At 39.5% G+C, this 13,922-nt stretch overlaps 1 protein-coding gene across 1 annotated transcript; it reads right to left on the bottom strand.

The window, feature by feature from the left end:
• Window positions 1-2,196: 2,196 nt before the first annotated feature.
• Window positions 2,197-12,358, bottom strand: gdf5 (growth differentiation factor 5). The gene is made up of 2 exons (XM_056460548.1): window positions 11,589-12,358; window positions 2,197-6,839 (listed from the first exon to the last, which is right to left on the bottom strand). The coding sequence occupies exons 1-2, from the start codon at window positions 12,148-12,150 to the stop codon at window positions 5,977-5,979; spliced, it is 1,425 nt and encodes a 474-aa protein (XP_056316523.1). The 5' UTR covers window positions 12,151-12,358; the 3' UTR covers window positions 2,197-5,976.
• Between the last annotated feature and the right edge of the window lie 1,564 nt (window positions 12,359-13,922).

Below are 13,922 nucleotides of genomic sequence, written 5' to 3' on the forward strand. Positions count from 1 at the left end.
ATTTTTAAACAGTAGTTTTAATAACCAATTTCTTTTGTTTTTGCCATGGTGACAGTACAAAATGCTTTATTACTTATTTTGCAAGATACTAATATGTAACTCAAAGTATAATTTAAATGCTTAACTAGGTCATGGTTAAGCAAATCAGTCGTTTACAGCCATATAATATTAATCATAATTTCTTAAGGGGGCTAATAATAATAATAATAATAATAATAATAATAATAAAATCTGTATTTAGTAGAAGCACCCTTTTGATCGAATACAGGCATGAGTCTTTTGGGAAAAGATGCAACAAGTTATTCTCACCTGGATATGGGGATCCTCTGCCATTCCTCCTTGCAGATCGTCTCCAATTCTCTCAGGTTGGATGATAAACGTTGGTGGACAGCCATTCTTAGGTCTCCAGAAATTCTCAATTGAATTTATGTCAGGGCTCTGGCTGGGCCATTCAAGAACAGTCATGGAGTCGTTGTGAAGCAAATCCTTCCATTATTTTAGCTGTGCGCTTAAGGTCATTATCTTGTAGGAATTTATACCTTCAGCCCAGTCTGAGGTCCTGAGCACTGTGGAGAAGATTTTCATACATAATATCCCTGTATTTGGCCATATTCATCTTTCCCTCGATTGCAATCAGTTGTCCTGTGCCTGCAGCTGATAAACACCCCCACAGCATGATGCTGCCACCACCATGCTTCACGGTTGGAACAGGTGATGAGCAGTGCCTGGTTTTCTCCACACATACGACTTAGAATTATGGTCAAAAAGTTCCATCTTCATCTCACCAGACCAAAGAATCTTATTTCTCACCATCTTGAAGTCCTTCAGGTGTTTTTTTTAGCAAAAAGCCATGCGGGCTTTCATATATCACCTGCAGTGATGGTTGACATACTACAACTTTCTCCCATCTCTGTAGCTCAGCCACAGTAATCTTTGAATTCTTCTTTACCTCTCTCATCAAGGCTCTTCTCCCCCTACAGCTCAGTTTGGCTGGACGGCCAGCTCTGAGAAAGGTTCTGGTCTTCCCAAACGTCTTCCATTTAAGGATTATGGACATGCATTGTAAGCTGTAAGGTCTTGTATGGTGTGTGGCTTTCCTAATCAAGTCTAATCAGTATAATCAAATGCAGCTGGACTCAAATGAAGGTGTAGAACCATCTCAAGGATGATCTGAAGAAATGGACAGCACCTGAGTGAAATGAGTGTGTGTCACAGCAAAGGGTTTGAATACTTAGGACCTTGTGATATTTAAGTTTTTCTTTTTTAATAAATCTCCAAAAATGTAAACAATTCTGTTGCTGCATCCCAATTCGCATACTTCTACTACACCCTAAAAGTATGTACTTTTTGTGAAGGAAAAGTACACACTTTTGAGTGTGTAACAGAAGAGTATGCAAGCTTTTGGGACATACTACTTCCTTGTTAACAGATCGTTGTGTTGCTTAGTTATGAGCCCTGTCAATCATCCACACATCATCCACATTTCTTTCATATTTAATTTCCTACCTTATTGGAGAAGCAGCAGCAGGTTAATCTCCCATTCACGAGTCTTTCATGCAGAGGAATCTCCTCAGGTGTTTGGATAATTCCGCATTCAGACGTTAATGTCCAAACACGTCTTTATATAAATTCAGTATTGTTGTTGCAGATGAAATAAAACACAGAAAACACAATTAAAACATGTTCCAGGGGACTAGATATTAATTAACAGTCATACAAACGTCTTTACCAAAGCCTCTCTACTTGACGGTTGGTCTAGTGCATCCACCATGTTTGTAGTTTGTTTACACTTTTCATCCGCGTTTGTAGTTCTAAATCGAACTCACGTCCTACGCGCAATATATTGTGGGTAATATCAGCGGTTTGAGTCTAGACGCTTCGACACTACGAGTTTTTACCGGAAATAGTAAACCATACGGAAACCTTTGGCAAACTCTTTTCAACATACTACGATTTGGGACATACTTATTCTACTTTCAAATACTGTTTAGGATGGATAGTATGCGAATTGGGACGCAGCATATGTTTTTTTCTGTCAATATGGGGTGAACATTAATGAGGAAAAAATTAACAAATGATTTCAGCAAAGGAAAAACTGTGTAAAATTCCTTGCTCTGTTAAACAGAACTTGGGAAATATTTGTATTCAGTTACATCAATCACATAAAATCAGACTGAATTTTAGAGGTCTGTATACTTTATTAGTGAAAATGTTTCACACTTTACATTATAAATATCCAGGCATTTTGCTATAAAGATATGGTTACTGAAAAACAAACAAATCATTCATTCAGTTGTTTCAGGATTAGGCAATGGATTGCATAGAAAATGTCCAACTTTATTTCTGTCATGGTATTGTCCTGTCATTAACAAAGCTGAACTCATTTTGCTGTAAAAAGTACCAAAATAGTTTTAACAAATTATTAATATATCTGCTGCTATCAGCTAACACTGTCCAATCATACAAAAATACTGAAAGTGTGAACACAGGTAAACTGTGCTGTAGTTGAATTAAATTCACTATATTTAAATGCCATGTTCACATGTATTTATAGACCTTTCCGATATGTACAAAAAAGTTTGAAACCATTTTCGTTGTAAAATGGTTGACATCACAATATGCGTTACATGTAGTTACCTTGTACAGTAACTGCATTGTTAAAAAAAACAACTATTAATCCCTTTAGTTATGACACTTCTGTGAAACAAAGATAAAAACAAAAGTATTTACTTGGCACTGATCTACATGACATCTCGATAAAAACAATACATTCTTATATAACAACTTAACATTTAATCAAGTTCTTTTAACACTTTAAAAGAAAATGTGCTTCTGTTGAGCAGCTAATAATGACAAAAACAAAGCTGTTAAAACAGCTGTGGGTAATAGTGGTGTTCTTGCACCAGATCTGACACTAGAACTATGTAATTAAAAAACTTGTGAATGAACTGTTGCTTCGAATGAAATGCATTCACTGATAATCCATAGTTAGAGCAGCAGCCAGATGGTGTAGTTTCGACATCCACCAGCAGGGGCAAACTGAGCACCGCTAACCTGCCAAACTTATCAGCAGAGAAACTACTTACTAGATTTGAAGACATCTAAAATTTGACCAGGTTTTCTTGCCACATCAACACAGGTTTGTGTAAACAATGTAAAATAATGTAAAGGCAACAGTGTTTGTTCTTAATCATTCATGTGAACCCAACACCTCTTTCACATCACACGTTCAAATATGCATTATTGTAAATATATGCCTTTAAAGCATCCAAAGAAGCTTAAAGGACTTCACAACAGGCAGGATTTCTAAGGATGTTGGATGTTATGTTGGGTACTGTATAAAACAGCCTTTACGCTCTGCTTACACATGCAATGTGAAAGAGGTTTAAAAGAGACCTGGGGCCTCATGTATCAACGCTGCATACGCACAAAAACTGTGCGTACGCCAGGTTTTACACTCACGTTTGGATTTACTAACGATGAACTTAATGTGAGAATGTGCGTTGGTCCGTGCCAACTTCATGTATTTCTTGTGTGTTTGTTTTATTTGCAAATAACACAGTTTTTCCTCCGGTCTACCTCCGATAGGAGCACCTCCAATTCACATTCTGTGAAGTTTCTCTTCTTGCTTGCTTGCTTTTGCCATTGCTTTTTTGTTTGGTTTTGCCAAAGTGGAGTCATTACCATATTTATTAGGGGGAGGAGGCAGGGAGAGGTTTTGCGCTCATGCACGTGCGCTCAGTTTCACGTTAATTCGGATGTACAAAGAGAATATGCGTGGGATTCGGCGTACGCAGTGTTTCATACGTCTGAATTTTTTACTGCGTATGCACATTTACAGCTTTGTCCGTACGCAATGTTTTAGTATTTATTCAACGCAAGTCTTTGTACTTGAGGCCCCTGTTATGCCCCTTTTTACAAGATAAATAAGTCTCTGATGTCCCTAGAGTGTGTGTGAAGTTTCAGCTCCAAATGACACACAGATAATGTTTTATATCTCTTTGAAACTGACCCTTTTAGGCTCATCGTCAAATTTTGCCGTTTTGGTGACTATGTGGACACAAAACACATCTCTGTGTGACTGTGAGATACTGTACAATCTGATTATGCTAATGAGGGAGAGATTGTCCCTAAGGGGCGGGGCTTTCCCCTCTGATGACATGTACAAAGGGAGAATGTCAATCAAAGTGTTTCTGCAGACTGTTTTTATCAAGTGTGATTATAAAAAATAGATTTGATTAATTTTTACTTTTAGAGGCTGGCTATATTCACAGACTGAAGCCACACACTGTGTTTAAACCACTTATAAAAGTGATTTATGCATAATAGGTTGCCTTTAAGGATGGTAATATCGCATCTATATTGACTGGGTTGTGCAAACTTCAGAATGGATGACGATGGGTTCCAAATGGGATATATCGCCCTAAAAAGGGCATTTCAGGTTAAAACCAATCATAGCCGCCATATTGAAGTGTCGTTTCAAACCAAAGGGCTCAAAACTGGCCACTTCTATGAAGGCATGGGCTGATATAAGATTCTGACAGTTTGATAACCTTGGATAAAAATACAGTATCACGGTATTGTGTTTACTGCTCGAAAATATTCATTCATTCATTTTCTTTTCAGCTTAGTCTCTTTATTAATCTGGGGTCACCACAGTGGAATGAACCACCAACTTATCCAGCATATGTTTTTTGCAGCGGATACACTTCCAGCCATAACCTATCACTGGGAAACGTCCATACACATTCATTCACACACTTACACTACAGCCAATTTAGCTTACCCAATTCATCTATACCACATGTCTTTGGGCCTATGGGTGAAACCGGAGCCCCTGGAGGAAACCCACGCCAAGACGGGGAGAACATACAAATTCCACACAGAAATGCCATTGACCCAGCCGAGGCTTGAATCAGCGACCTTCTTGAAGTGAGGCGATCGTGCACACTGCGCCACTGTGATGCCCTTTTTTTTTTTTGCATTGTCTCTCCGTGCCGCCCCCAGCAAGATGCCGCACTGCGCGATCACCCATATTGCAAATGCCTAAATCTGCCACTGTGCTGGAAATACTGTGTGAGAAAACTAAATAAAGAAATCTTACATATACCTTAGGAACGGTAAAGCAGAAAATTTTGGCAATTTTAAAACCTTGACTTTTTCAAACCGCGATATACCTTGAAAATTGTTATTGTCCCATGCCTACTCCTATGAGCCCTTTAATTGAAGTATTTCGAAGGCAACATCTGATGGAAACTTCGACTTGGTAAGTCGACTGGTGTCGCACACTGTGTTCCATTCAGGAGGGCACATCCTGATACTCTAATCCTTTAAAAACTCTCACTCCGCAGGGTAAACTCTCCAAAGTATTGGCGAAAAGATGAGCCCTTCTAAATGGAACCGTGTAAGAATGTGAATTGGCCAAGCCCTAATGGAAGTCCCACGGGTAAACTAGAGCGAGAGATCCATGTTTGGTGTGAATCCAGCATTAGAACTGTTAACCACGATAGTTGAAAAGTGGCTAAAATTCCTTATAAATCACATTTAAATTGCTATTTTGCATCGCGTTTGTGACCTGTATTCAAATTCAAAAAATTAAAATGGGATTTAAGAGATTCTCTGTTAAATTCAGCATTGTGCACAACCCTCCTCCAAGTTGACAGGCTAAAGCAGGGGTGTCCAAACATGGTCCTGGAGGGCCGGTGTCCTGCATAGTTAGCTCCAAACGTCCTTCAACACACCTCCCTGGAAGTTTCTAGTATACCTAGAAAGAGCTTGATTAGCTGGTTCAGGTGTGTTTAATTGGGTTGGAACTAAAATATGCAGAACACTTGCCCTCAAGGACCAAGTTTGGGCATCCCTTGGCGAATGTTTGCAACTAATGGAAGTCGTACTCTTGGTTTTGACAGTCTTACCAAAACATTGTTACAAAGTCTGAAAGTCACGAAATCCCAAAACGTAAATGTTCACGTCTTGCTACCTGCAGCCACAGCTCTCCACCACCATATCCTCGTACTGCTTGTACACCACATTATTGGCCGAGTCAATGTACAGGATGCTGATGGGGCTGAGTCTGGTGGGCACGCAGCAGGTCGGCGGGGTGGATCTAGGGTCCATGGAGTTCATCAGGGTCTGGATGATGGCGTGATTGGTCGGCTCTAAATGGGAGCGGATGGGAAAGTCACAGACGCCGTCGCAGTGAAAGGCCTCGTACTCCAGCGGAGCGATGATCCAGTCGTCCCAGCCCATTTCCTTGAAGTTCACGTGCAACTGCTTGCGGTTGCATCTCTGTTTGGGGTTCTTGATTGGTTTTTTCCCACGCGGCAACGGTGCCCGACGCATCCGCCTCTGAGTGAACAGATACTCATACACGGTCTTATTATCATGCCCGGACCGTGCTTTGATTTCATTGTAAAAGAGTCCTCGCTTTTTTGTGCGCCCGAACACCACGAAGAAGGCTTTCTCCTTAGTTTGCCGTCCCGCTCGACTCAATCCCAGTAACCTCAAGTCAAGTGGTCGGCCGTGATCAACGGCGTCCAGCTCCAAGCAGAGCTGAGGAGTGTTTCTGAAGTTCTTGAACACCTTCCAGATGTCAAACACCTCCCAGTAGGAGGCGCTGTGAGAGTCGAAAGGTCTCGTCTGCAGCAGGACAGCTGTGTTTTTACCTGAGGCGCAGGTGGAGAGTCTCAGAGCTGCCATTCCCTCAGAGAACGCGGCTTTTCGAGAGTCCATGTGCTTCTTTCGGAGGATCCGCAGCTCCGCACCCAGCAGACCCTCCTTCTCCATTGAGCTGATGTTGAAGAGGTACCGTTGGCGTCTCAGCAGTGGCGCACGCTCATCTGCAAAAGAGAAGCTCAGTTAAAACAGTGCTGACATTTATACTGTTTTACAGTACATGCACATAACCATGATGTTATGGTTGTACAGGCATGTACAGGCATGGTAATACAGTGTTTTGCACATCGTATCAGAATAAAAACATGTAAATACATTTTGTTGTTGTTTAGGCATTTTTGGACACATCATTTTATATTTATCATGATAATACCATTATTTACCATAGTAATAGCAAGTTTTTTTTCATATGATATCAGCGAAATATTGTAGATTATCATGATAATTGTGTGCAGTTTTATACATGCATCATATTCATGTTTTAGACTTTTACTATAGAATTACAAGTTTGTGGACACAATAATACCATGATTTACTATAATGATATCATTTTTTTTTACACATGATATCACTCACAATAATATGTTATATAAAATGTTTACTGTGGTTTGTTTACATGTACCATGATAATGCCATTGAGTTTTATACAGGTTTCATGTCAATACCATGCTCACAATGGTAAGTTTTGCACATGTGTGAGGGTAATACACTTACTAACAAAAGTCTTGTTGCCTATCCAGGTTTTAGGAACAACAAATAATATCTTGACTTCTAATTGATCATTTGGTATCAGAAGTGGCTTATATGAAGGGCAAAGAGCTCTAGATTACACTTATTTTACCAAAATAAAATATGATCATGCCTTCATTATTAATCATTTAATTAGGACAGTAAGGTCTGACTTTGATAAGACTAAAGTCTTGTCACTTAACAGAAATAATGTACAGTATAGAATATAAAGTCATGGTGCAGTGGGAACAGAATTAATATTGTGTATGACTTCAATCATGAGCTTGGAGGACTGCATCCAGACATCTCTGCAATGACTCAAATAACTTATTAATAAAGTCATCTGGATTGGCATAGAAAGGTCCAATGCCAATTCTATTTTTGTACCCCTTACCCTTTGCCCTTAAAAACAAGTGTGAAGGAAGAGGGCTTCAAATTTACCCCCAAGAAATGGGACAGCACTACATCCGCTGCATACGTCATCATACCGCGATATCTTGCTTCATTTGAGATCAGACGATCGTGACTGCTGTAGTTATTCCAGTTGTGTTATTTTTTGGTATTTATCTTCAGGAAATCACTGAAGGCATATATTATGTCATCATAATGATCTAATGTGGCAGTAAGCTCATAACTGTACTGCGCATTTACAAAGTGGCCCTTATTCATGTATGCAAACACACGAAAGCAACACTAACATTATAGCAGACACTGTAAAAAGCTCATTCTCAGCCACTAGACTTTTCTGACAGGGTATTCCAGTGTCATCGAGTGACAGAATGTTGTGTGACTGCTGTACAGGAGTTATTATTATGGATTATAGATAGCGAAATTTAACGGTTTTTATTTTAGCGTTTTTTATAAAAGTATGACGGTAAAACACAAACGCGGTTATGAATATATTAAAACATGTGTTTGTTTGTTGTAAAAATTCTTAATAATTACAAAAAAATACTAAATTTGTGGATCTCCTTACTTCCGGGGCAACTATCCTGCCATTGTGGTTAGTGTAATCTGGGAAATTTTCTTACCCCTTGGTTTCGAGTGTGGTCCTGAAAAATCTTTGTTCAAAGGGGTATTTACACCTTCCCCTTAGCCCTACACCTTTAAGCTAAAGACAATTGGGACACCCCTACCCGTAAGGGTAAGCATTCTTGCAGGACTCCCAGAGTTCAAGCTTCTTTGGATTCATCTTTAATACCTCCTTCTTCATGTTACCCCAGACATGCTCAATAATATTCATGCCTGTTGACTGGGCTGGCCAATCCTGGAGCACCTTGACCTTCTTTGCTTCCAGGAAGTTTGAGGTGGAGGTTGAAGTATGAGGAGCGCTATCCTGCTGAAGAATTTGCCCAAATGTCTTGATACCTCAGGCTGTTGATGTTGCCATCCACTCTGCAGATCTCTTGCACGCCCCCATAGTGAATGTAACCCCAAACCATGATTTTTCCTTCACCAAACTTGACTGAATTCTATGAGAATCTTGAGTCCATGCGGGTTCCAATAGGTCTTCTGCAGTGTTTGTGATGATTGGGATGCAGTTCAACAGATCATTCATGGGAAAAATCTACCTGACACTTTTCCAAATGATCAACTAGAAGTCAAGTTATTATTTGTTGCTCTAACAACTTAGATCAACAACAAGACTTTAGTCAGGTAGTGTAGAGTGTTTTTCTTCATCCATTTTTTGTTTTGTATTTGTTTTAACATTTCCCAAAATTATACCACAATTAACTATAGTAATACTATTTCTTCCACATAATTTCAGGTTAATACTGTGTTTTATAGTGGTAATACCACACATTTTGAACATGCATTGTGTAAATGCCAACTTTAAAGCATTTACCATGATAATCCAAAGGCATTTTTTGAATAACTATTGAGTATCATGCACAATGAACAACATATTGCCGAAATATGGAAATGATTCAGTCAAATGGTATTGCCATCTGATACCATTACCTAACTTTGATGTAACTGAAGAGATTTATCTTTAAAATGCTAATATGATCCGTCACTTTGATCTTTTCTAAAGCACCACAGCTAAACTTTCTCACAATCAGAGCTTGCACATCCTGATTGTGTGTGTGTGTGTGTGTGTGTGTGTGTGTGTGTGTGTGTGTGTGTGTGTGTGTCTCTCTGCATGCAATGCAATATGAAGGCAGTGCATTATAAAAATCAAAGGTTTCATTTTATCCAAGAACAGTTTGCTTTCAAAAGACTATTAAAACCAGACGACCTCGGTCTGGAGACCACAACATACTGTAAACACAGCATTATTATCAACCTGCAGCTATTTACCAGTCGGCCTACCACCGTGACATATGGCTTTCACTAACATGGGCTGAAAAGACCATCTGAAGTGCACGGAGAAGGGCAGAGAGAGTGCAGCTGATTAGAACTGTGTGTGTGTGTGTGCGTGCGCGTGTGTGTGGTGATGTAAATTACACTGAAAGGACATAATGTGCAATGGATTTCCAAACTTTCTCCTAAAATGAAATCACATTGATCCAAACATGTATGACTGTCTTTCTTCACAAAATGAGATGTTTCGCAGAATGTTGCAGGTTACTTTTTTCTTTCAATAAAACTAAATGGAGAGCTAATATCCCCGTTTATCCTCATGAATAGAGGTTTGAAATGACATGGAGTTGAGTAAACGTTCATTATTTTCCTTCAGGTAAAAGGAAAAAGCATGCATTTTTGCTCCGTGTCCACAGAGGATGTGGGAACTGTAAATCTGCATAGAGCATTTCACACGGCATAAACTAAAACCATTCAAAGCTTCTGAGGACTCGGTTACAGAAAGCAAGACCGCTTAAATGCCGTTTTAAAAAGATTTACTTAGAAAAAATAAAGGCATATTGAGGCCACCTACTTGTAACCGGCCCAGGAGTTTATTTACTTTGAGCAGAGGTCCATCAAAAGTCCTGTGCCAGATGCATATTGACACAGTTGGTTTTGGTCAGAGACCCGGATTAAAAAAAAAGATTGAGCAGATTTAATGGGTAGTGAAATGCTAAGCAGAAATAAGATGTTTTCTTATTTTGACTCTTTTGTATAAACCGAAAAGGACAATTGAGCGTAAATGCAGTAGACTCCAAATGGGTAGTTGACGTGACATTTCAAGCAGTGACAGCAGCATCCTGCAGTTTGACAGGCTATAACTCACTCTATTTCCTTTCTAACTTTTTTGTGCCATCATACACATTTATGATGAGGTCTGGTCATTTGTCGAACTAAATAAAATATTTATGCACATGATTAGTTATTACAGTCTCTATGAATATTTAAGGGTGCTAAAAAAATCGTAAGAACAGCTAAAATATAAACGTTAATGTGATTTCAGTATTAAAATCTGAGACTGGGGCTCTCTGTCACACTTTCTACTTGAGTTAGTATTTTATAGAATGGTTTGTCTTAAAAGTCAGTTTCTTTATGGGGAGAGGTGAAAAATCTTTGTTAAATATTTGAGCATTTTTACCATCATCCTCAAGGACAAAACGATACTGGCCCCTAACGGCGGGGCATGTTGTCACACTGGTTGATATTAAATAAATAAATAAATAAATAAATAAATAAATAAATAAATAAATAAATAAATAAATCCTTCCCCATAACGTAAAAAGTACTGATTTGATTGTGTTCATTTGTGTAAGTTATAGTAAATAATTATGAAATAATTGGTAACACTTGAGAATAAGGTTTCGTTAGCTAATGTATTTACTAACATTAACTGAGAATGAATTATCTTGTAAAGCATTTATTAATCATAGTTCAGCATTAACTAATGCATTATTAAAATCCAAAGTTGTGCTTGTTAACATTAGTTAATGCACCAGGCGTTAATATGAACTAACGCTATTTAACTTAACATTGACTTACGTTAACAGAGATGAATAAACGCCGTAATAAATGTATTACTAATGGTTTGTTCATGTTAGTAAATACATTAACTAATGGACCATTAATTTAAGGAGTTACCAAATAATTCGTTAAAAATATACATTTATGAAAATAACCTAATATTTTAATTTTAAATTATAGTGAAATAAAGATGAAAAAAAAATTCGTTAGATGGAGAAAAAACATTTGACATGACAAATCCCCATTGTGACAACTTGCCCCGGTTATAATACACATTCAGTATAACCCTCCAAGTCAAACATATTGTTGCGCGTCACCTTGTCCTCTGTCCACAAAGCTGGTGATGGTGTTGGCCATGCCCGCCTCGTGCAGGACACTGGTATTGACCTCTCCGCTGGTCAGGGACCAGTACAGGGACAGCATGTAGTCATGAGGGATCACTAGCGGGTGTTTGGGCTCCTCGCTGTTCTCCAGCTTCACCGCGCTTTTCATCCGCAGATGGGCCGGTGCCGGAGCAATGCTCTTGATCCCGGCAGGAGCGGCCCGGACCGCAGCCGGAGCGGAGGATTTCTGCGCAGAAGCTGCTTTACTCTGGTGCTGGATGCTGGAAGGAGATGCGAGGTTTGCTGCATCCTTGGGTACCCAAGAGCGCGCGGCCTCCTTGCGCCCTAAACTGACGCGCGCCGGGTTCCCGTCAGCCTTTATCGGAGGAGGACCGGCGCGGATGCGGGAGATCTTCGCGTTATCGGAGGTGCCGTTGCGCGCCACCGGGAACCGCGGATTGAGTTTGGCCGCTCCGGTGCTCCTGTGACCGGCGACGATGAAGTCCAGCAGAGTCAAGAAGCCCAGTAAAAGAGGGAGACTAGTCAGAACTTTCATCCTCTGATCTTCCTCTGAGCTTCGGTGATGGAGAAATGGACAGCTCTACCATGAGCGGGTTTGGAGAGGTACAGATGAAGCTTTGGAAACGTCTGATCGATTATTATGCGCAAAACATCGCCATGAGTCCCGCTCTTCAGAACCATAGTGATCCAGCTCCAAAAGTGGAGATCCAAGATCCTAGTAGGAAAGCGCAGAGTCCCTCGCTGAAGTCCAGCGGTTCTGCTTGATATCTTCAGAGAGACTTGTTTAAATTCCCACTTTTTCCAGGAGGGAAGGATGGCGTAATGCGCGCTCTCCCTCGCTCTCTCTTTTCCAGAGTTTGAACGCTGTCCAGTGAAAACAGCGCACGCACACACACACACACACGCACCTGCAGGTGCTCGCGCAAACCTGAGCACAGGAATTGGAAACGGAATTCCAACGCAAACGGGCTTAATTACTCTCTGATGTCATGCTGTCCAGATTTATTCAAGTGCAATATTTCTTCTTAAAGCATGAGTCACTGAATACATAAAAACAAAATCTTCGCATTAGGTCACTAAATAAACCCTGGGTTTTTGAGCCACAAGTCAGATTTGATATGCAAATTATCCATGCATTAAACATCATGTGACAGCTGACGTAAGGATGTTAAAGGGATTGTTCAACCAAACACAAAAATTCTGCCATCATACAATTACTTACCCTTAACGTGTGTCAGACCAGTTAGTGTTTCAGTCTAAACATATAAAAAAAAATAAATAAAAACTCAAACAGGCTTGGAACAAATGGCTGATTAAACGACAGAATTTAAACTGCGTGATCTATCGCTTTAAATAAGATTTTACTATTAATGCATGAAAAATCCTAAACATTCAATCATTTTCCTTCGGCTTAGTCCCTTTATTCACCAGGGGTCACCACAGTTGAATGAACCGCCAACTCATCTAGCATATGTTTTACACAACAGATGCCCTTCCAGCTGCAACCCAGAACTGGGAAACACCCATACTCACTCATTCACACACTTACACTACGGCCGCTTTAGTTTATTCAATTCACCTATAGACTTGTGGGGGAAACTGAAGCACCCGGAGGAAACCCACACCAACATGGGGATAACATGCAAGCTCCATACAGAAATGCCAACTGACTAAATATATATAAATATATATAGGGGCTACCTTAGTGGTTTGGGGGCCATAAGCAATTCCAGTTATGGAGCCCTAGCATCAAAAGTCAGAACACTCTCTTTCTCTACAGATATTTTTTTCCATTGTGGATTCTTTTTTTTTTTTAATAAATAAACTGCATGTTAAAAATATGCTTTAAGATGAACCTTTATCTTGTTAATGTAAATTTAAATACAATAAAAACAACAAGGTCACCAACTATTCACAGTTAATTTGCCATGTTTGTGATTACAGTTTTTGCATGTGCAGTATGGAAGGAACGTTCCACTATTCATGGGGGCCCCGGATTTTGAAAAGAAGTAATAATGTTAAATCTAAATGGTTATAGACAGATTTTACAACATATGATCTGAGCTGTATAATTAATATAGCCTTCTTGGAACTGGTTGGGGCCCCCTAATTGCCCGGGGCCCTAAGTGGCTGCTTACCTTGCTTATTGGTTAAGTCCGCCTCTGTATATAAAGTCAGAATTATTATCCCCCCTTTAAATTTTTTTTCTTTTTTAAATATTTCCCAAATGATGTTTAACAGAGCAAGGAAATTTTCACAGTATGTCTGATAATATTTTTTTCTTCTGGAGAAAGTCTTTTTTGTTTT

The sequence above is a fragment of the Danio aesculapii genome, chromosome 6 (genome assembly GCF_903798145.1).
Source record: "Danio aesculapii chromosome 6, fDanAes4.1, whole genome shotgun sequence".
Classification (NCBI taxonomy): Eukaryota; Metazoa; Chordata; class Actinopteri; order Cypriniformes; family Danionidae; genus Danio; species Danio aesculapii.